At 38.6% G+C, this 21,972-nt stretch overlaps 1 protein-coding gene and 1 pseudogene across 5 annotated transcripts in view; one reads left to right on the forward strand and one right to left on the reverse strand.

The window, feature by feature from the left end:
* Positions 1 to 20,386, reverse strand: part of SNX14 (sorting nexin 14) — a 105,467-nt gene extending 85,081 nt beyond the window's left edge. For 3 of the 5 annotated variants that reach the window (XM_027854859.1, XM_027854846.1, XM_027854854.1), the window contains exons 1-2: positions 20,138 to 20,386; positions 912 to 1,032 (exon numbers count right to left, since the gene is read on the reverse strand). In XM_027854859.1, coding sequence (XP_027710660.1) covers positions 912 to 1,032; positions 20,138 to 20,277 — 261 coding nt within the window. In that variant the 5' untranslated portion in view covers positions 20,278 to 20,386. Of the gene's footprint in view, positions 1 to 911; positions 1,033 to 6,501; positions 6,589 to 14,994; positions 15,068 to 20,137 lie in introns of those variants that run through there. The other 2 variants (XM_027854876.1, XM_027854868.1) reach the window with 2 other exon arrangements.
* Positions 3,476 to 8,211, forward strand: LOC114037112 (annotated as a pseudogene).
* Positions 20,387 to 21,972: the final 1,586 nt, after the last annotated feature.

Genomic DNA, 21,972 nt, shown 5'->3' on the forward strand with positions numbered 1-21,972 from the left:
CAGAATTACTTTTCATGTCTCCAAAAGCTTTCAAATCATCAGGATGGAGGAAAAAACTAATAAATAAGAAAATTGCTGAGAGGCAAAGGCAGAGGGGTTTGTTGCTCACTAACCTCGAATATACCTTCACACATACAAAGAATCTTTCTTTACACACCAAAAGACATGGGGTAGGGGGGACAACTAAAATCTAAAAGCATTCTCAATTAAAATACAAATAAATTTGAATTTTATCACAATAGCATATATATATATATATATATATATATATATAAAAATAGTAAATACATGTAGTACCAGGCATTATTTAATGTCTAAAGTCCTGCTCCAGACACATATTAGATTATGTGGTCCTTGGGCAAGTTACTTAACTTCAGAGCCTCATATAACTTTTTAAGATCCTAAATGGCACTACAACTGCAGACTGGGAATTTCCTCACCAGACAAGAGGGACAGAACAAGCATTTATATGGGGTCTATCCTGTGCCAGTCACTGTGCTGAGCATTTCTTGCTAATATTTCATTTGACCATCACAACAACCCTTCAAGGTAGATGCTGTTATCATCACATTTTCACCATTTTCTTTATATCAATAAAAGCACAGATGTGGTCCTCCCCTCCACCCCACCCCCCCACCAAAAAAAAAGGAAGGGTGGGGCAGAGGGAGAGGAGGAAGAGAAGAAGACATGCTGCTGAAGAAGATATACCTGCTGGTATTCTGGTCTGTGGATTGACAAGACCTCTAAAACTATGGTCTCATAACACAGTAAGGCCATCAGGCTGGAAACCAAGAAGCTAGAGATATTAAAATGATTGGCATTCATAGCTTAGAGGATTAATTATGCCTTGCAATATTAAAAATAATGTTTTTAATTTAATAACATCCTTAACAACAACAAAGAAATTTTACCTTGGGCTTGTATTTTATTGTGAAGAAAATATTTGGCAAAAGAGTATCCGGTCCTAATGAGCAGTAGAAAGTGACAACTCCAGCCACAAATGACCAGAAGATCATTAAAATATGAAGATACCTTGTAAAAAAAATTGAAGATAATAGGCATAAACAAGATATACAAACTACTAGTTCCATTTTTCTTAAACAGCATTATTATTTTATTGAGTAAATTCACTAAATGCAATATGAACATTTTGAAATGTTATAGATTTATTTCAAAAGGAAAAAAATTAAGTATCAAATAAGTTTTTCATAAAATTGTATAAAGAATTATAAAGTATTTTATTTATAACAACTCCATGAGATCTTTGGCGAAAATCTTACTAGAATTGATTTGGACTTCTTTTTACTCTTTTTCCACAACACATTCACAGTGCCATATATGTAGTAAGATGCTAGCATTAGAGTTGGAGGGGACCTTAGAGTTTACATACATAGTCCAATCCCCTCTTTTCCAGATAAGTAAACAGAGGGCCACAGATGCTGAATGACTTGCCCAGTCACACAGATAAAGAGGTGATGGAGCTAGGATTTAAAACCAATTGCTCTGACACTAAACCCAACTCTCTTTACTACACCACATTACAGAATGTTTACTAAATTGAATTCACATCTATTCACCCTCAAAAATTCAAAGTATCAACAGTAATTACCTCTTAGTAATGGCTAGAGATAAGGCAGTCAATTGTTTTACCAGTTCTAGCACTTAGGTATCTATGCAAAAAAAAGTTTCCTTTCAAATCCTAGATACACAAGTGAGGAAACTTAAGATCAAAACATTTTCTTTGGAGCTTCATGTTCAGCTTCTTCCTCTTTTTTTAGGCTAAAATGTAAATCTTAGCATCTCTACTAGTATTTTTTTACTCAGCAGGTAACAGTAATGTGATTGTTCTTATGCATATATCCTCTTAATGACTTCATTTTGGAAAACAGTGGATAATCACTGCAAATTAAGAGTATTACATACAGTATATATAAACAATTCTCAACAGAACTGCAAACTATTATCAACTGTATCAAAGAATGCTCCAACTCCCTAACTATTATTAGAGAAATTTTCTTATTAGAGAAATACAAATCAGAACAACTCTGTGACTTCACTTCAACCATAGCAAATTAGTTAAGACAAAACAGGAAAACTGGCAATGGCACACTAACACACACTTAGGTAGAGCTTCGCACTGATTCAAAGTAGTTTGTAATTATCAGAAGAAAGTGTCTAAATGTACATACTCTATAAACAGAGATCCCATTAATAGGGATATATCAGAAGATGGTCAATGATAAAAAGAAAGGCCTCATATACACCAAAATATCTGTAGCAGCACTTTTTGTAATAGCAAAGAAATAAAAAAAGTAGATGCCTGTCAACTAAAGAAGGAATAAACATGCTGTGATATGTGAATGTAATGGAATATTATTGAACTGTTAGAAATAAGAAATGAAGAAATCAAAGAAGCATGGGAAGATTTTGATAAAATGATTCAGAGTAAACTGAGGGTGGAAAACAATACATAATGATTACAACAGGGTAAAGAATAACAATTTAAAAAATGAAACGATATGGTGAATTACAATGACCAAAGCTGACCAAAGGAATATAAAAAGGTACCTTCTTCCATTATTTAAAGAGGTGGGAGACAATGGGCAGTGAAAAAACAGATAATTTCCCATTTTTTCAACGTATTGGTCAGTTTTAATACACTGGTTTTTCCCTCCTTTCTTGTTCTTTGTCATAAGGGATGGTTCTGTGGCAGTGGTAGAGAAGACTAATATATTGGGAAAAGTGTGTGCAAAAACAAAAGACCAAAATAAAAATTTGTCTTTAAAAAGAAAAAAATCTTGCAGCCCTTGAATGTGGGGACCTTCTTTGTGGGGGGGGGGGGTAGAAAGAAAGGAGAGGGTATGAGTATGCCCTCTTACTTCTCAGTGGAGTAGAAAGTGGAAAGTCACCTGTTCTGATTAAAATAACTGGTATCAATATGTCAGCTACATCCCCCACCCTGCATCTCTCTAAATGTTGTAATGTCAATATGAGATAGTGAGAAGAGTGCTAGATTTAGATTCAGATCTAGATTCAAATCATGGTTCTACCTGTGTGATCTTGGGCAAGTCACTACCTTTCTCTGGGTCTCTATTTCTTCTTTAGAAAGCAATAGTACAAGGAAAAGAACACTGGCTCTGGAGAGAGGTCCCGGTTTAAAAGTCTATGTTTAATTCTAACAGCGAACAAGACTGTGAACTGTGAACTACCTACTTAATTTACCAAGGTTTCTATTTTTTCATCTCTAATGAGGGGGTTAGACTAGATGAACCTTGAAGCTCCAGATAAAAAAGGTTGGTTCTTAACCTTTTTTATGTCATGGATCCCTTTGGCACTGGTGAAGCCCATGCGCCACGTCTCAGGATGTTTTTAAATGCACAACATAAAATACATAAGATTACAAAGGAAGCCAATTATACTGAAATACAGGTATCAAAATATTTTTTAAAACAATTTCTCATAACGTCAAGGAAGAATGGTTTTAGGACCACGATGTCATGGGCCTGGGGCATTTGCAACCTGTAAAATCAAAGGACCTAAGCTACCTGAGCCAACTGTGATCATTCTGTCCTTGGTAATCCCAAAGCAATTTTTTTGTGCCTTTCTTATGTACCTTTCACATATTATTTTGAATTGTAGGTATGGGTGTGTACATGTGGGAGGGTGTGTGATATCTCCTTCCTCAGCTGTAAACTTCAAGAAGTCAGGGATAGAGTCTTCTTTAAACTTTGTGTCTTCCCCAATATCTAGTACAAGGTCTCACACATGCATTTAATAAGTACCTAGTATGTGCCAAACATTAAGAACAATATTGTTTTAAGAACAACTTTGAGGACTAAGTCATTTTGATTGTTATAAATACTCAAATTAACTACAAAGGATCTATGAAGGAAGACGTTATCTGCACCCAGAGAAAGAACTGATAAAAAGACATATGTTTAGAATGGTTTTTACATACATACATATATACACATATATGTGCATATGTACACATACATATTTGTGTCTAATGGTAGCATCTCTACAGCAAGGGGGGGAGAGTGAGAGGAAAGAAAAAAGGGGAAAAAAAGAAAGTTACATGTCAATTTTATTATATATTTAGAAGAAATTGCAAGTTGTATATAATAGATTTGCAGTTTTATGTACAATCATCTTTTTCTATTCTACTATGTTATGAAAATGCTAATAATTTCTTAAGTCCAGAATAAAATAAATAATAACAGTCAAACAGTGAAAAAAAAAAATTCTTAGACTCCAGGTTAAAAATCCCTACTCCAACTCTATATTCCTATTATTCTTTTTAGTGAAGGTTTGAAACCATTCTGCTGAGTTTGATTTTTTTTGTTTGTTTTTGTTTTGTGTAATTTATCAAGCTATAATTTGTTTATTTCTTTATTCCTCCAACCAAAATAATATACAAACTGTCGCATTTCCTTTTTTCTCCTACTTTAAAGCAGCAGATGCAATACCACAGTTGAAATTCCAGACTTTATCTAGTTATAGGAAATTTATTACTGCTACTAAGTGAATTATTGTATATCAAAGTACAGTCTAAGTTTACTCAAAAATTAATATTCTAGAAGCAATTCAGTCATAAGTATAATTTTGGCTGTCTGTTTTGTATTAAAATCTTTCACATCTTTAACATGAGAGTGTTATAATGTGTGTGATTTTCTCTATTAACTTTCTTCTTTTTAGATCGTAAGCTTCCAAAAGGTAGGAAACCCATTTTCCCTACATTCTCAAACCTCTACAGGATATATCAATCATCAAATACAGTATTCTCATTCTTCTCCAACCAAAGCATCAAAACTCTGACTCTCCCTTTTTCTCATAGGAAAAAATCCAAATTCTTTAGCTTCAAGATCCTCCAGAATTTGTCTACAACTGACTTTCCAGCTTCATCTTTAATTTCTCTCTCAAATACAATCCAACAAATATTAACAACAGCCCCTACAAACACACTATTGTGCCAGATTCTTCTACTTATTTGCCCTGGCTTTTCTATACCCCTAGGAAGTTCCTCCTCCTAAATTCTACCTCTCAGAATGCTTGACTTCCTTCAAGATTAAGCTCAGAGGCTGAGTTCGATTGGGGGGAGGGCAGGGAAGAGAAGGAAGAGAGGGAAGGAGGTGAAGTTTTCCTGGTCATCCCAGTTTCTAGTGCTTTGCTCACTAAGATTACATACTCTCTTCTACAACCATATGAATGAATACTCATTTATTAAGCACTTATTATGTGTCATGCACTGTGTTAAGTGCTAAGGATACAAACAGAAAAAGCTAAATAGTCTCTGATCTCAAGGAGCTCACTAAAATTAGGGTAGATAATACAAAGGAAGGTTCAGTTGAAGGGAGAATGGACGACGGGAGCGGGGGAAGGGAATAAACACTTTTTAAAGCACCTACTACGTATCAGGCACTATGCTGAATACCTTACAAATATTACCTGAGTTGATCCTCACAACAACTCTGTGAGGTAGATACTATTTTGATCATTTTACAAATTGAGGAAATTGAGACAGACAGTGCGTCAGTGACTTGCTTAGGTTCACACAGCTCATAAGTATCTGAAACTGGATTTGAACTCAAGTCTTCCTCACACCAGGACCTGAAATATATCCATTGTACCACTTGGCTGCACTGAAGTCCTAAATATCCCTGCAGTAGAAGAGACGGCAAGTCTTGGGGGGTCCTTAGAGACTGTGCCAACATTTAACATGGAAGTACTACCCAGGGGTCATGACAGCATAGCGACAGGGCAAATGGTAAGGCCATGTAGTCCTCCATCTTAGCAGAAGCATTGTAGTTGGTGACCCCCATCTCCATCTAATTGGTGTGAACATCCACATCCATACTGATTTGGAGAGGATCAGACCACCACCAAAGGATTAGAGAGTTTGAATTCCCTGCCAAAGATGAGGGAATGAAGGGGGTCAATGTTGAGGTAGGTGGAGGGAAGAAGAAAACACTACCAGGACAGTAAGGTGAGGTGAGGGTGGGTCCAAAGTCTAAGGGAAAGAGAAGGGCCTCTACTGTCAGCTACTCCAGGCCAGTGCCCCAATGGAGTCTGCTGACCTGAGTTAGGAGACAAGACTCATAAAGAAGGAAAAGTACTTCCATTGGTGTCTGTTTCTGCCAGGCTACTTTGGCTGTCCCCCAACAGAATTTAAGCTCCTTGAGGCCTATTTTTTCTTCTATGTATCTCTGATGATCGTTTAATATCCAGATGGTTAAATACCCAAAAATTTAAGACCACCACCTGCCATAGACTTCCCCCAGGAGAGGTCGGGCATTCGATATGATGGATATGCTCTTCACACAGTATACATACATACATACCTACAGTAACAGAGTTATAAAGTGTCAGATCTGCAAGAGATTTCTTGCAGTTGAGAGTCAACCCCATCATCTTACAGATGAGGAAACTGGAATTCAAGTGGTTAAAGGTGATAGGAATCTGATGTTCCTGCAGAACTCCAGGTTATGAGAGGACCTTTACCTTTTCCTTCTTCAGTCACAAACCAACTATTGCTTGTTGGAGCACTGGAGCCATGTGCATGAACCAGATCTCCATCATTCAAGACTGGTGTTCGCATTACTTTGTCAGACCTTTACCAAAATGGGGCTGCTGTCTTCCTTCACCTGCAGTGAAGAATTTAGTTCTTTAAGGCTGCATCACAACAAAGCTATTACTGAATTAATAAGAATAGCTAAGCAGAGAGTTCTTGAGGCTCAGCATGAAGGATACCCTCATGTCCATAAAGTCAGAACAAAAGAGGTATTCTTTGAAGCAAACTTCTTGTTATCTAAATGAGTTTGAGGAAACTGCTGTTCAAGGCAAGGGCAAGCATGGGAAAGTATACAAGGTCAAGAACAAATTAGGCAATTTTATGCAATTAAAAAATTCTGATTAAGAAAGTCACTAAAAAAGATTGTATGAAGGCACTTCAGGAGGTTAAGGTACTGGCAGGTCCGCAACATCCTCACACTGTAGGCTATCACACAGCTTGGAGAGAACACGTTCATTCAGCCCAACCACAAGATAAGAGACTTTCTGTTGCCAAGTTGCATCTCTCCAGTTCGTAATTGATGAGACAGAGGACAGACATCAGTGTCTTGTTCAAAGTGATGAAAGTAGTAACTCACCCATTATTTTGCTGATTTGGACTCAGAAAAAGAAAAATCCTTTGCAGAAACTTAGGTTGACAATCAGAATAACAAGTTAGTAAACTATACTGATTTGATTACAAGAGATGCCAATGAATACGAATCACAAGAAAATTGCTTAGTTAATATATCTACTAGATCACTTGTTAAGCATCATATGCTACCAGAGAATAATTCGTACCTAGAGGAGAATTTTACATCCACTGAAGAATCTTCTGAAGAAAACTTGGCATGGCTTGGGCAGATTGAGGTGAAAGTTATCACCTCAAGCTCCATATTCAGATGCAACCATGTAAAATCTCTCTTTGGGACTAGATTACTGATCGAAATAAAAATAAGGGATCATGTGTAGTTGAACCTTCCTGTCCTTATGTTATGGGCAGTGTTGCAACAAAAATTTTTCAAGAGCTATTGGAATGTATGTATATAATATATATACATAACACAGAAGTGGTACACAAAGATCTCAAGTCCAGAAATATCTTTCTTCAAGGTCCTGACCATCATGTAAGAATAGGAGATTTTGGTCTAGCTTGTACAGACATCATTCAGAAAGACACAGAATGGACCAGTAGAAATGGGAAAAGACTGACACAAACTTCAGAAGTGGGTACTAGCCAGTCAGTATGCATCACCAGAACAGCTGCAAAGATCTGAATATGATGCCAAGTCAGATATGTATAGTTTGGTTGTGATTCTTCTAGAGCTCTTTCAGCCATTTGGAACAGAAATAGAAAGAGCAGAAGTTTTAACAGGCTTAAGAAATGGTCAGATCCCAGAACTGCTTAGCCAAAGATGTCCAATACAAGCCAAGTACATAAAGCAATTAAGGAGGAGTAATTCTTCACAGTGACCATCTGCTGAACAGCTACTGGAAAGTGAACTTTTTTCAAAATCCTGGAAATATGAATTATGTCCTACAGAAGAAAGTAGTTGAACAAGAAAAAGAAACTCAAAAGCTCAAGGAAACTCTATAAGACTCCTTTCTCTGGAAAAAGGTGTAAAAGAAGCCAGGAAAGAAAGTGAGGGCTCTCCAGTCTGACCCTGAAAGCTGTATATAAAAATGGGCACAATAATTTTTTTAAAAGTATTTGTTGTTAATTTTGTTGGATCTATTGGAATACAAATTTGTATATGGTTGGGGCCATTCTTCTTTTCCATACAGGTTTTAATTTTCTTAATCTGTATGTACAGAGTAACATTAAAATCAAGGTTTAAAACCTGTAAAAAAAAAAAAAAGATGAAAAAAGGAAGTCAATATTAGAAGAAGTGTGGAAAAATAGGAAGAACATTTATGCACCATTGATGGAGTTGTGCCCTTTGACCCAGAGTCCACTGTTGGATAACAGTCACTGATAAAAAAGAAAAGTTCTGAGAGCAGCTAGGTGGCACAGTGGACAGAGCACCGGCCCTGGAGTCAGGAGGGCCTGAGTTCAAATCCTGTCTTAGACACATAACACTCACTAGCTGTGTGACTCTGGGCAAGTCACTTAATCCCGATTGCCCTACCAAACAACAAACAAACAAAAAAAGAAAAAAAGGTTCCCTCTTAATGCACTGCTTTGGAAAGCAGTTTGAAACTGTGCACAAAAACTTTATTAAACTATATATATCCTCTGACCTAGTGATTCCACTACTGGGTGTATAACCCAAAGAAACTAAAGAAAGGAAAAAGAACCATATGTACAAAAATATTTATAGCAGTTCTTTTTATAGTAACAAAGAATTGGAAAGTGAGGGAATGCCCAACAACTGAAGAATGAATGAACAGGTTGGTATATGATGTGATGGAATATTACCTTGCTGTAAGAAATGAAGGTGATGGTTTCAGAAAACCTGAGAAGATTTATATGGACTGGGGCAGAGTCAAGTAAGGAGAACCAGGAGAACAATTTATACAGTAACAATACTGTTAAGGACAATCAACTCTGAAGGACATATGAACTTTAAGCAACACAATAACCAACCAAAATTCCAAAGGGCTATTGCTAAAACACGCTATCCAATACCAGATAGAGAAGTAATGAACTCAGACTACAGATCAAAGCATTTTTTTCTTTTCCCTCTTTTTTTTTTTTGAACATGGCTAATGCAGGACTTTGTTTTGTATGTCTATATATGCTTGTAATGGACTTTGTTTTTCTTGCTTCTCAGGCAAGAAGAGAGGTAGAAGGGAAAGGACAAAGGAGAGAATTTGGAACTGAAAATAAAATGGAACTGCATTTTTAAAAAGTTACGTATACATCAAAATACTTATAGTAATACTTTTGCAGAAATAGGGATCCACAATTGTGGAACACATTGCACGTAACATTAGATTTTTTTTTTTTAATGGATTGGCTGGTTTTGCTTAATTTTTTTCTTCATCTCTTTTTTTTTTTTTTTTTTGTTTAGGAAAACTAATTTTGTTTTAAGGAATGGCTAACTGGTAGAGAGAAGAGAATACCAGGAGGAAATTTAGTCAATGTAAAAAACAAAAGACATCAATAAAAGTCTATTTAAAAACAAAAAAACAAAAAAAGGATTTAAACTCCTTGAAGTCAGCAGCATTTTTTCCATCTTCTTTGTATCCCTAACACTTTGAACAGTTTCTGACACAGCATTTACTGAATGTTTGTTATTTAACAAATTGGTTACATGACTCCTCTACTCAAGCCAAACTGTGTTTATTTATTGCTCTCCCAACATTCCTGCCCACCTCACCTCCTCCCAATTTAATTCAATAATATTTACTGAATACCTCCTATTTTGTCAAGCCAAGAGTTTGATTAGTAGTGGGATCAGGCCAATGAATGGCCCCTGCACTTCTAGGCTGGGTAAGATTTGGAAACCCAGTCTCAAAACAACCCCCCTCCTCCCCAAAACACACTTAGTCACAGAAGTGACATGATCAGAGTTTCAGATTTGTACTGGAGAAAAATTAATCTTGCAGCAGTGTGAAGAACTGATAGGAGACAAAAATGAAAAGATTAATTAGAAGGCTACTCTACTAGTCTAGGCAACATGTTGTGAAGAACCACAAAAATACAGTTGAAATGAAAAGGAAGATGGGTTGGAGAGATAACTGTGGAAGTAGAACTGAAAGAACTTAGCAACAATTACATGTGAGAGTCAAAAAGAGAGAAGTCAAAGAAGACTCATAATAAGCAAATGGAAGAATGGTAGTGTCAGCCACACAAACAAAGAAGTCAGGAGGAAAGGCATGTTTAAAGGAGAAAGAAGCTGGGTTTACTTTTATATATGCTGTTGGGGTGCTGGTGGAATTCTACATAGCACTGTCCTATAACAGGCAGTCAGAAAGAGATATCTGAAACTAGGCTAAAAATGTGGATTTGGAAGCTCTCTGCATATATACTGTACAGGTAATAGTTGAAGCCATGGGAGTGGATGAGACTGCTAAATGAAAAAAGTGAGGAGGGAGAAGGGAAGGAGTGAAGCGAAAGGAGAGGGAGGAAAGTAAAGATGAGAACATAGCCATGAGTAATGCCTACATCTAGGGAATAAGAAGAGGTCGGGGAAATAAAAGAAGAATCGAGAGAATGCCAGGATATGGAAGATGAAGGAGTATATCTCATGTCAAATACTGTGGAGGAGACAAACAGAGAAAAGGCCAGTGCATCTGAAAATCTCCAGGTGACGTGACAATCAAGAGAGTTGTTTTAGTAGCAAAAGTAGTTCCAATAGAATGGTAGAAGAGACTGCAAGACATAGCCTTCCTAATGGAAAGTGTGCTGAGGAATGAATAGCACTTGTAAAGAATTAGAAGTGACTGCGGACTGCTCTTTCTCAAAGTTTGATAAACAAAAGAAGATGGGACAGAAGCTTGAAGAAACAGTATCAGGTTTAAAGGAAGAACCTTTTAAGAAGAAGCCTGGACAATTTTGAAGGAATAGGAAAAGAAGCCAAGAAAGATGCAAAGATGAGAATATAAGAGGAAATTACTAATTGATGAAATAAACTCCCAGAGTTGGGAAGTAATAGTATGAAGGGCAGAGTTAGATTCAAAATAAAGAAGAAGTCCTAAGGCAAAGTTCAAATCCTACCCACCCTGAAAGATGTGAAATTTTAGAAGTCAAATTTCCTTAATGGAGATACCTACATTTCACAGAGTTATAAGGAAAGCACTTTGTAAACAAAGAACTACGTAAATGTAAACTATTATTAATGACCCATGATATCTTTTCCATAGTCTCAAATTGACATTTAAAATCTATATTGGTATGTCTACCTGCTATCTTACCTCCCTAAATTATTTGAGACTAAGGAACCATATAATGTTTTTTACATTTCCCACAGTTTCAAGCACAGAGTAGTAGACATTAACTAATAAACACTCATTGATTTAATATGGTTGCTTTCCAGTTTGATCTAATAATAGCTAGATCAAAGATACCCACTGAAGCTTTTTTTATAAAAGATCACAAAATAAGGAATGACATGAAAGATGATCCAGCAAAGGAGACTGAGAAAGGAGCAACCAGATAGGTGAGAGAACTATGAGAAAGCAGTGTTACAAAACTTCAAAAGAGGACAGAACACCCAGGAGAGGGTGGTCAAAAGTGTCAACGCTAAGAAGAATCATGTTGGATAAGGACTAAGAAAAGGTCAATGGATTTGGCAATTAAGGGATCAATGGTAACTCTGAAGACAGCAGTTTTGGTTGAGTGATGAGGCTAGAAGCCAGAATATAAGGAGTTGAGAAGTGGGTGAGAGGAGAGCAAAGCAGATACAACTAGAATAAATAATTCTTTCTAGAATTTTACCAATGAAAGGTAGCACCATTAGAATGATGACAGAACCATTTAGAATAATAACTTGAGAAGGGGTAGAGTGAAGTGAGGGTTTTGTTTTTGTTTTTTAAGGATGGGTATGTTTGTTTATAGGCAGCAAGGAAGAAGCCAATAGAAAGAGACTGAATATTAACAGAGTAGATGAAAGAATTGGAAGCAAAATATATGCCTACTAATTGGAGAGTGGATAAACAAATTGTGGTATATGAATGTAATCAAATATTGTGCTGTATGAAAAGACTTATAATATGATTAATAGAGAGTCATGAAAAAACTTACAAGATCTAATGCATGTGTATATGAAGTATGCCGAGTCAAGAAACAACATACACAATAACAATGTAAATGGAAAGAATAAAATAATCAAAAATGAATACTACATAATTACAAAGAACAAACATGGCCCCAAATAAGAAACAGAAGACAACACCATCCCACTCCACTGCAGGGCTGGGAGGTTCACAGGTGTGCCACATTCACGCATTTTCAGACTTTTTCAACATGTGGATAGGTTTTGCCAATTCTTTGTCTCTTCCTCTTTTTCTTTAAAAATATGTGTTATATCTGATAGCTCTCTGGGAAAGGAAGGATATAGATGTTGAAAGAAATCCTAGTAGTGTAAAAAAATAAAATATATCAAGAAAATTTTAGAAAAAAAATTTTTTTTTAAATAAAGTAGGTGATTGTAGAAGCAGTCGGCTGGAGAGGATAGGAGGGAATTGTATTAAGGGTACATGTGACCAAGAGAAGGCTCACATCTTCATCAGAGACTGGAGAGAATGAAAGATGATGTCTGAGGTTCTAAGATAAGGAAAAAGGGGGAAAGGGAGTTCACAGTGGGGAATGATCTGTTCTCTCAGTAAAGAAAAAGATAGAGGAAAGATGTAAGGAGGAAAGGAAAAGTTTGGAACAATTTCAGTAAAGGAGTGTGAAGAGTATCAAAGAGTACAAGGATTATCTTTGCACAATGAATTGCCTCTCCCCATAAGATCAAAGAGTTTGTATGAATTCTTCCTTCAGAAGAGGTGGATGGTGGAGGTAGTCCACCAGTGGGGTTTGGCAAGGTATGAATTGAGGTAGGACAAGGGGTCAAGAGACTGCTGAGTAGAGGGCAGTGTAACAATAAAATGGCTAACTATAAAGCTGGATTGCAAAGAAAAGGAAAAACCAAAACAAAAGTAATCATCATATTTTAAATTAGTCCTCCAACTTATTTATCTACCACTGAAATATGACTGAAAGTAAAGAAACTTTTGATTCCAACATCCAAACTTTATCCTTAGAAGCTGTGATTTCTTTGTAGGGAAATTCCCACTGGATAGGAGCTAGGCAGTTAACTGCCTAAGGCATATGGAGCTTAAGTGATTTATACAGTCACAAAGCTATTAAGGGTCAGGATTTGAAAACAAGATTTTCTGCCTTCATGGAAATGAGTCTAAAACGTTTCATTTTTTGATGTTGTTGTTCTGGACCTATGATTTCATTTGTGCAGGAGGCTGACAAGGTGGAAAATACCTCCAACATATATAAACTGCAGCTAGCTGGCACAGTGGATAGAGTGCTGGACTTGGAGTCAGGAAAACCGGAGTTCAAATTTAGCTGTGTAATCCTGAACTTAACACTTAACCTTTCTGTCTGCCTCAGTTTCCTCAATTAGAAAATGGAAATAATAACAGCACCAACCTACCCTCCAGACATTGTTGGGAGCACCAAATAAGAAAGTATTTGTAAAACACTTAGCTCAATAACTGATACATAGTAGGTGCTATATAAATGCTAGCTACTTTTATTATTACTATTATTATATTACAACTTATCCATAACTTATTCTTAGAGAGTTGCCTGGGAAACTGAGACGTTACATAATTTGTCCATGATAACACAACTAGTATCTGTCAGAGACAAAACTTGAACCAACCCAAGTATTCATGACTCAAAGGATGGCTGGCTTTCTATCAACTATACCATGGTACCTTTCAAAATTATCTTTTTCCTTCTAAAAATGCAATCTAAAACAGTGTATCATTCCTAACTTGGCAATAAGGCTAACTTGGTCTTATATACTACTCAAATTACTTGTGAATCAACAAAAATAAAATCTGTACAAATTATCCAAATTTATATTTAATGCCAATTTATACCTAATACCAATTATCCCTAATGATACGTATACACAGTAAATATACATACTGAGATTATACACACACCCACACACACACAGAGACATCATTCTACAATGACATTTTAACCATCTTCTTTTTGATGGTATGACAGATTGAACTTTGAACTTAGAATTAGGAAGATTTGAGTTTTAATACTGCCTCAGATACTTTTACCAACTGAATGAACCTGAGCAAGCCACTCCATCTTTTTGCAAAAAAAAAACTTGGCATAAAATCTAAGATGATTATGCAATGAAATACGGTATTCCTAGAGTCCTTTCCCTGTTCCCTCTTTTCTCAAAGGGGGTAAGTAGAAGGATCTGGAAACAGCTCAATAGTCACAACAATATAGCGGGGTTTTTTTTCTTTCCAAGCTAGGCCAACAACTTTATAATACTCTCTCCAGATGACAGAAAGTAACAACTTAATAATACACAGTGAAACTTCCAGGGCCTACCTCTCTAATTCTCTCATTCTCTACTTTCATCTTGAAATACCAATTTTGTTCAATCACTTGTATCCCTCAGCTTCAGAGGAATTAATTCCGCAAAAGATGTGTGGAAAATAATCCAGCTTCAGAAGCATGCCAAAAGTAATTTGTTCACTTTAGTAACAAAATTAAGAGTAAAATAATTATAGCTGACATTTATACTGTGTCTTTACATATGTTATCTCATTGATCTTCACACACATTATTACTATCTTCATTTTACAGATAAGGAAACTGAGGCTCAAAAAGGAAAAGTGACTTGCCTAGTATCATACAATTAGTAAATGCCTGAGTCAAAATTCAAATGCAGGTCTTTCTGACTCCAAGTCCAGTGGCCCTGTTCACCTTGCCAAACTGCCTCTCTATGTTCTTTGTAGGCCTACCTTACTCCCTGCTCCCACTGGGGAAGGTGCTGCTCCTATTGAGGGGACAGAGGCTAGAGGGTGTTGATTGTGCCTTTAAAGGAATAAAAAGAAGAAAAATGTCAAAATATCAAACAAGTAAAAGATGAGCAGAGAAAAATGCTACTTACAACTGCAAACTGAAAGTTAAATCTCTTTCCCTCAGAAAATTTCAACAATCATTTCAAAAGTAAGAACTCCAACAAGAGCTTGCCCATTTTCTGTTTCAGAACTCAGAAACTGAATACAGTGAGCTGTGAAGAAATGCAATCTGTGACTGGCTTACTTTGGAGAGGAAAAAAAAGGTCTTTCAGAGGAGTTAGAAGCTCAGGATGCATGGAATTCCACAATCTACTTCTGTTTCCAAATGAACCAGATGTATATTCATACCCTTATCTCATGACTTTCTAAATACTTCCATTTCTGTATATAACCCAATATTTCAACTCCTCCCCTCCAAAAAACAGTTTATTCAAGATTTGAGACAACCTAGTCTTTCATTCATTCCAAAAGTGTTTACTGAGCATCTACCATGTTCCAGGTATTGTGCTATGTGCTGGGTATGAAAAATTGAAATAGTCCTTACCCTCAACAAACTTGCATTCTACTAGGGTGTGATGGGGGAAGAAAAGAAACATAACGAAGTTTAAACAAAATAATCTGGGGGAAGGGGTGGAAAGCACTAACAAAGGAGAAAATCAAAAAAGGCCTAGTATAGGAGATAGCACCTGATTTGAGCCTTGAAGGGAGCCAGAGATTCCAAGAGGTAGACAATGTGAAGAAGGAGATAATTCTAGGCATGAAGGACAGCCTGTGTAGAGGCAAGAGGTGGAATTGAATGATGAGTGTGGGGAAAATGTACAAGTATGCCAACTGACTGAAATGAAGAACTCAGAGATAGACAGACAGATAGACAAACAGATAAACATGTATCTAACCGCAATATCTCCCCTGAGTCTCAGTACTGAATCACCAAATGTCTATTTTACATTTCAACCTGGATTTCCCTGACACCTACAAAACTCAGCATGTTCAAAACTGAACTTATCTTTCCCTCAAAACAAAACTCCCCATCCTCTAAACTTCCCCATCTGTATCTATCCTTCCACTCAGTTTCATAATTTCAGCATTACCTTGGACTTCTCACTCTTCCTCACCATACATATCCAATCAGTTGCCAGTTCAACTCTATGCTGCCCCCTTCTCTAGAGTCCCTGCCTCCCTTTTCCCCTACTGTACCCTCTCAAACCTTAGCCTTGGATGACTCTGACTATCCACTATCTTCACTCCTACAGGATGAATAAAACTGGAAAAAAATCATGCAAACACTTGACAAAATCCACTACTAAATTATGTTAACACAACTTCAACTGGACCTCTACTGCCCTAGAAAATCCTTATTTACCTCCTTATCAACTACTATCTCAATTTCCATACCACCTCTTCCAACGCTTCTCATCCCTCTTCAAATCTCCTATGGTATCCCCTCCCTGAAGCAGCTAGGTGGTTCATAGAACACTGGGCCTGGAGTCAAGACCTGAGCTCAAATCCAGCCTCAGACATTTACTAGTTGTGTGACCCTGGGCAAGTAATTTAACCTCTATCTGCCTCAGTTTCCTCAACTGTAAAATGGGGATAATACAGCTATCCCTTCCACATGTCAACTTTCCCCATGGAGGTTTCGCTATATGGCAGGTCAGCATAAGAAATTAAATGTGAACTTGGGGGCAAGTTTTGCAGAAGCCACAGATGAAACTCTGAAATGCATATAGTATTGTATAATATCAACCCAAATTTTACAATAAGGTACTTAAGTAAACACTCTACAAAAGAAAAAGAAAAAATTCAAACTTCTCTGGTATGAAGGGGGCCAAAAAATTTTACAGGGACTTTCCAGATCGAGCGGGCACCTTGCCCCAAACCCTGAGATGCAGAAGAGATAACTGTAACAGTATCTACCTTGAAAGGCTGTTGCAAGGATCAAATAAGATAACATTCGCAAAGTGTTTAACACAGTGTCTGACTTGTAGTAGGCACTTTATAAATGCTTATTTATTCCCTTCCCTTCCCCCCTCCCCACCATTACCCTCCTCTCAGCTGAGAATCTTGCCTCATATTTAGAGAAAAAAATTGAGGCCACTCAGTGTGAACTCCCTCTTCCTCATCTCATATCACTCAGATGCTTCTAGCACTACATTCTCCTTCATTTTTCTCTCACCTAAGAGGTAACCTTTCTCTCACATCAAATCGAACTCCTCTACCTGCACAAGCAATCTCATTCCATCCTGTCTCCACCAACAGACTGTCCCCTCTGTCACCCCCTACTCTATCACTTATCTTCAATCTCTCCCTGTCCACTGGTTCCTTTCCTAGTGCCTACAAACAGGCCCATGTCTCCCCATCCCCTAAAAACCCTCACCTGATACTTTCATTCCTACTAACTGTAGCTCTTCTAGATAAACTAAAGTTTGGGGCTAAATTTCTTAAAAAGGCCATCCACAACAAGTGCCTCCAACTTTCTCTCCTCTCACTTAACCCCTGCAATCCAGTTTCTGACCTCATCATTCCACCAAAACTGCTCTCTCCAAAGTTACCAATGATCTCTTAATTGCCACAATACCTCCTACTCATTAAAATCCAGTGGTTCCCTATCATCTCCAGGATCAAACACAAAAGCTTCTGTTTGGTGTTCAAAGCCCTCCATAACTTAGTTCCCTCCCTTTCCCCTCGCCCCCAATCTTTCCAGTCTTCTTATATATTTCTACCAGACACATAATTTTTGACCTACTGAACTCTATTACTTCATTTTTAAACCCTACCTAGTTTTCCAGAATCATTGGACATTACTCTCACCATGAACTCTGCAATCCAGCCAAACTAACCTTCTCTGTGTTTCTCACACATGAAACTCCCATTACCCTTCTCTACCCTGTTCATCTCCCATACCTGGAATGGACTTCCTCCTTACCTCAGAACACAAAATACCCTTATTCCTTTCACATTCAGCTCAAGCATCATTTTCTTCATGAAGCCTTTCATGATCCCCCATACCTGGAATTGTCTCATTCATCTCTTTCCTTCAAGTCCCAGCTAAAATCCCACCTTCTTATAAAAAGCCTTTCCTGATTCCCCTTAACAGTAATCATGTCTTCCCTCAACTGATAATCTCCAATTTAACCTATCTATAGCTTATTTATACATAGTTGTTTGCATGCTATTTCTTCCATTAGACTGTGAGCTCCTTCACAGCAGAGACTGAATTTTGCCTTTCTCTGTATCCCAAGCACTCAGCACTGTGCCTAACACAAAGCTGTCACTTAACATATAGCTTACTGATTCATCCCAATCCCTCCTTCGAAAAATATTTTATATTTGGATTTGTTCACTTGATATTTACACACACATATATGTCATATTCGTATGCACATAAGTATACATATACACACCCGCTTGCCTACCACAGATGAATGTAAGCTCCTTGCAAGCTGGGATTGTTTTGTTCATTGTATATCTTGGCATCAGTAAGGTGCCCAATGGGGAGGGGGCAAGGGGTAAATAAGGGCATTAATCCTATACAATGAGTCAGAAAGCATAAAGCCAAATCAGTCTGGAAAGACAAGTTGAAGCCAGATTATGAAAGGCTTTAAAAGCCAAAAAGAGAAGTTTATATTTGATACTATGAGATAATAGGAAGCCACTGATGCTTTTTTAGAAAGTGACAAAATCAGACCTGTTTTCTAAGAATATCAATCTGACAGTTATGTGGAGGATGGATTAGAAAGGAAGGAAATGGAATTACACAGACTTATCAGAAAGCAACTACAATAGTCCAGATGAGAAGTGATATGGGCCCAAAACAAGATGTTAGCTGGCTGAATGGTGAGAAAAGGATGGATTCCAGAGATACTGTGGACAAGATTTTGGAATGCCTCCTAGACTATGAATTTGGATGTTTAGAAGAATAATGAAACCTTGAATAGAAATAAGGAAGTTATGAAGACAGGGATAGAATGGAATTATAGACTAACGAACAAGTCAAGGTTTGGAGCTCAAGATGAGAGGGGTTTTGGTGGATTTGGGGTTTTGTTTCGATTTTTTTGCTATTTCAAGTTTGAGGTGTCTATGGGACATCTAGTTAGAAATATCTAATAGTAAGCTGGTCAAAAGACAGAAAGCATCTTGAGCAGGATATGGACAATGATGATCCAACAAAAGTGACTGAAAAATGGCTAGCCAGACAAGAAGGAAAATTCTGCTTTCTGATCTTATTAAGAGGTATCCTGTTATACTAGTCAGAAATCGGTAAGGCTTGGGTTCAAATCTCATTTCTATCAAGTTCCAGCTGTGTAACCATGGGCAAGTCATTTAACCTCCCTGGGCTTCATCTTTCTCATCTAAAAAGTAGGGATAAAACCTATAGCACTTATTTCCCTGGGTCGCTGGTAGCCTTAATTAACTGTGATAACACATGCAAAACGCTTTTGCACCCTGAAAGTTACTTAACTGTCAATTATTTAATATCTAGCCAGAGGATAAAAAATATAAGCCAGTAAAATAAGAAACATGTTAAAGTTGGACCTAAAAAACTGTTTATTTTTCAAGTGAAACTGGAGCCAGAGAGGTTAAGATCACAAAATAGGTGGCCTAACTCTAAGTCCATTGCTCTTTCCCAAGAAACCACACAAAGGGCATGAGCATACTTTCTTCCCCTTAGGGTAAGAGGAACTGTCACCACCACCATAATTTTACTTTCTCAATCAACTTATCCAGATGCAAGGATTCATTTCGCTCCGTGGTTACAAATTCGGCTCTCTTGGAGCACGGGTGGATGAGGGCCTGGCGGGACAGATGCAAAAAGGAGGGTCTTGGATATTTAAGCCAAGATGACAAGAGCCGGACCTCAGACCCTGCAGCCGACAGCGCTCCTGAAAGGAAAAGAGCGCCCGCCACGGCGGGCAGGGGAGCTCCGAGACGCCCCAGAGGGTCGCCAGCATCGACCTCCCAGCCCGGAAGGTGCCTCCATCCCAAAGCCCGGCCTCTGCGCAGGTCACCTGGGAGGACAGGAGGGGGTGGGGGGGACGGGGAGGGAGAGGGAGGGTCAAAGGGCAGGGAGGGGTGCAGTTACCTGTTGAGGAGCAGGGAAGCCACGCAGAGGCAAAGAAGCAGGAAGCAGAAGAGCGGGTACTGGCGACAGATCTCTCGCCCCAAATCTAGTCTTAGTCGCTGCTTCAGCTTCTCCCCCGCAGCCCGCACCCACGGAAACATCTCGACTAGGACAGCACGGCGTGTCTAGGGGTACGCGGGCCCCATCCACCCTTCTACTCCACCCTTCAAGCTGCCAGCCCCGCAGGACCTACAGACGCGCTGACGCCACCCCAGCTTCAGCCCGCAGCCCCGCCCCGCGAGAGCCTCCTTGGGCTCCCGGCACGCATGCGCAATAACCTCCACGAGCGCACTTTGCCGCAGCCCCGCCTCACGGGAAAATGTAACCTGCAGTAGTCACTGAACTGTTCTGAGGTTCTCGTCTCACCTCTTTCCCCAACCCAGGGTCCCTCCTTCCCCCCACTCCACGAACACACTCGCCCCCAAGTCAAAAATGGCCGCTGCCCTTTGTAGCTTTTCATCGGACGCAGGTCTCCGGTGGAGGGACCAATTCCACCTAAGGCCAGTTCTTTCCGGAAAACGGAAAGAAACCAAAATGCGGGGTAACGGACCGACCAGCTCCCTTGGGAAAAACGAGAGTCGAGGCCCTAAGTGGCAGGAGGGCAGCCAGCCGCAGTGCCTGCTGGGACCTGTAGTTGACCAAGAGGCAGCAGCCGAGGCAACGCCCACCACGCGCTTCCTCCCAGTGCTAGGACATGTGAGGGGGAGGGGAGGCTTTGGACCCAGGAGCGGGCTCAGGAGAAAAGTGGGGAACCTTGAAGTCGCGGAACTAAAAGCTAACTGAGGTTGGGTCTGTGCCTACTAGAACTGGGAAGCGCATTCTTAAGACATTACTGAGGATTATGGGTGGAACAACCTGTTGTGGGGGAGGGGAAGTCCCCTGACCTAGTTCCACAAACGGCCCCCGAGTTGTGCCAGGACCAGCGGGATGGGCGGGAATGGGACCCGGAACTCGAGGGAAGTGAAAAAAGTTAACTTGGGTAACGTTTGGTAAATGTTTAATTTTGTCACCTAACATTACTTTGCTACAGTGTCAAAGTTTCAATCCACACGAAAGTACATTTTGACTTAACATTAACCTTCATAGTGTAGAAGCCGTGGGCCCATCGCCTAGTGGTGTGCAGTCGAAGCGCTGCAATACCCAGATTGCTTATTTTATAAAACTCCACCTCCTTGGGTGTTTGGTCTGAAAGGATCTATGGAAGAAGGTCGAGCACACAAGATGGTAAAACATGCAGTTTACTAAGGATGGAATACCGACGTCGAAAAGATAGCAGAATTAAAGTATGGAAGTTTTAAACAAGGGTTCCCAAACAAAATTACCAAAGGACCCACCCTAAGCATAAAGAGCCCTTTAATTTACCAAGTCAGGGCATTGTTATTAGACTATTGCCCCTCCATTGTTTGGCTATTTTGGTTTATCACTTGAGGCTCAGTTGAAAGCAATAAAGTTTTGGTTACCACTTAAAATACTAAAGGAAAAGTACCAAAAATTTCTCCAGTTAGTGTATGAACATATTTTAATATATTGTTCCATAAAAAGCACTCCCCTTACAGAAGGGAAAGTACTCATAATCCAATTATGAGCTGCAGCTCAACACATCTTTGTAATTGTCATTTGTAGTTGTCCAGGGAAATTAGACAATTTTTCTGTGGCTCCTATATTTACATACCCCAAAAAAAGAAAACATCTTTGAATAGCATAATGGTTCTATATGGTCCACCATATTGACCAGGTTTGAATGACTTAAGTTTTTTGAAAAATATCATCTTACTTCAAAAGGATGAAGAATCGCT

This window comes from Vombatus ursinus, unplaced genomic scaffold (assembly GCF_900497805.2).
Source record: "Vombatus ursinus unplaced genomic scaffold, bare-nosed wombat genome assembly UNPS02000582.1, whole genome shotgun sequence".
Taxonomy (NCBI): Eukaryota; Metazoa; Chordata; class Mammalia; order Diprotodontia; family Vombatidae; genus Vombatus; species Vombatus ursinus.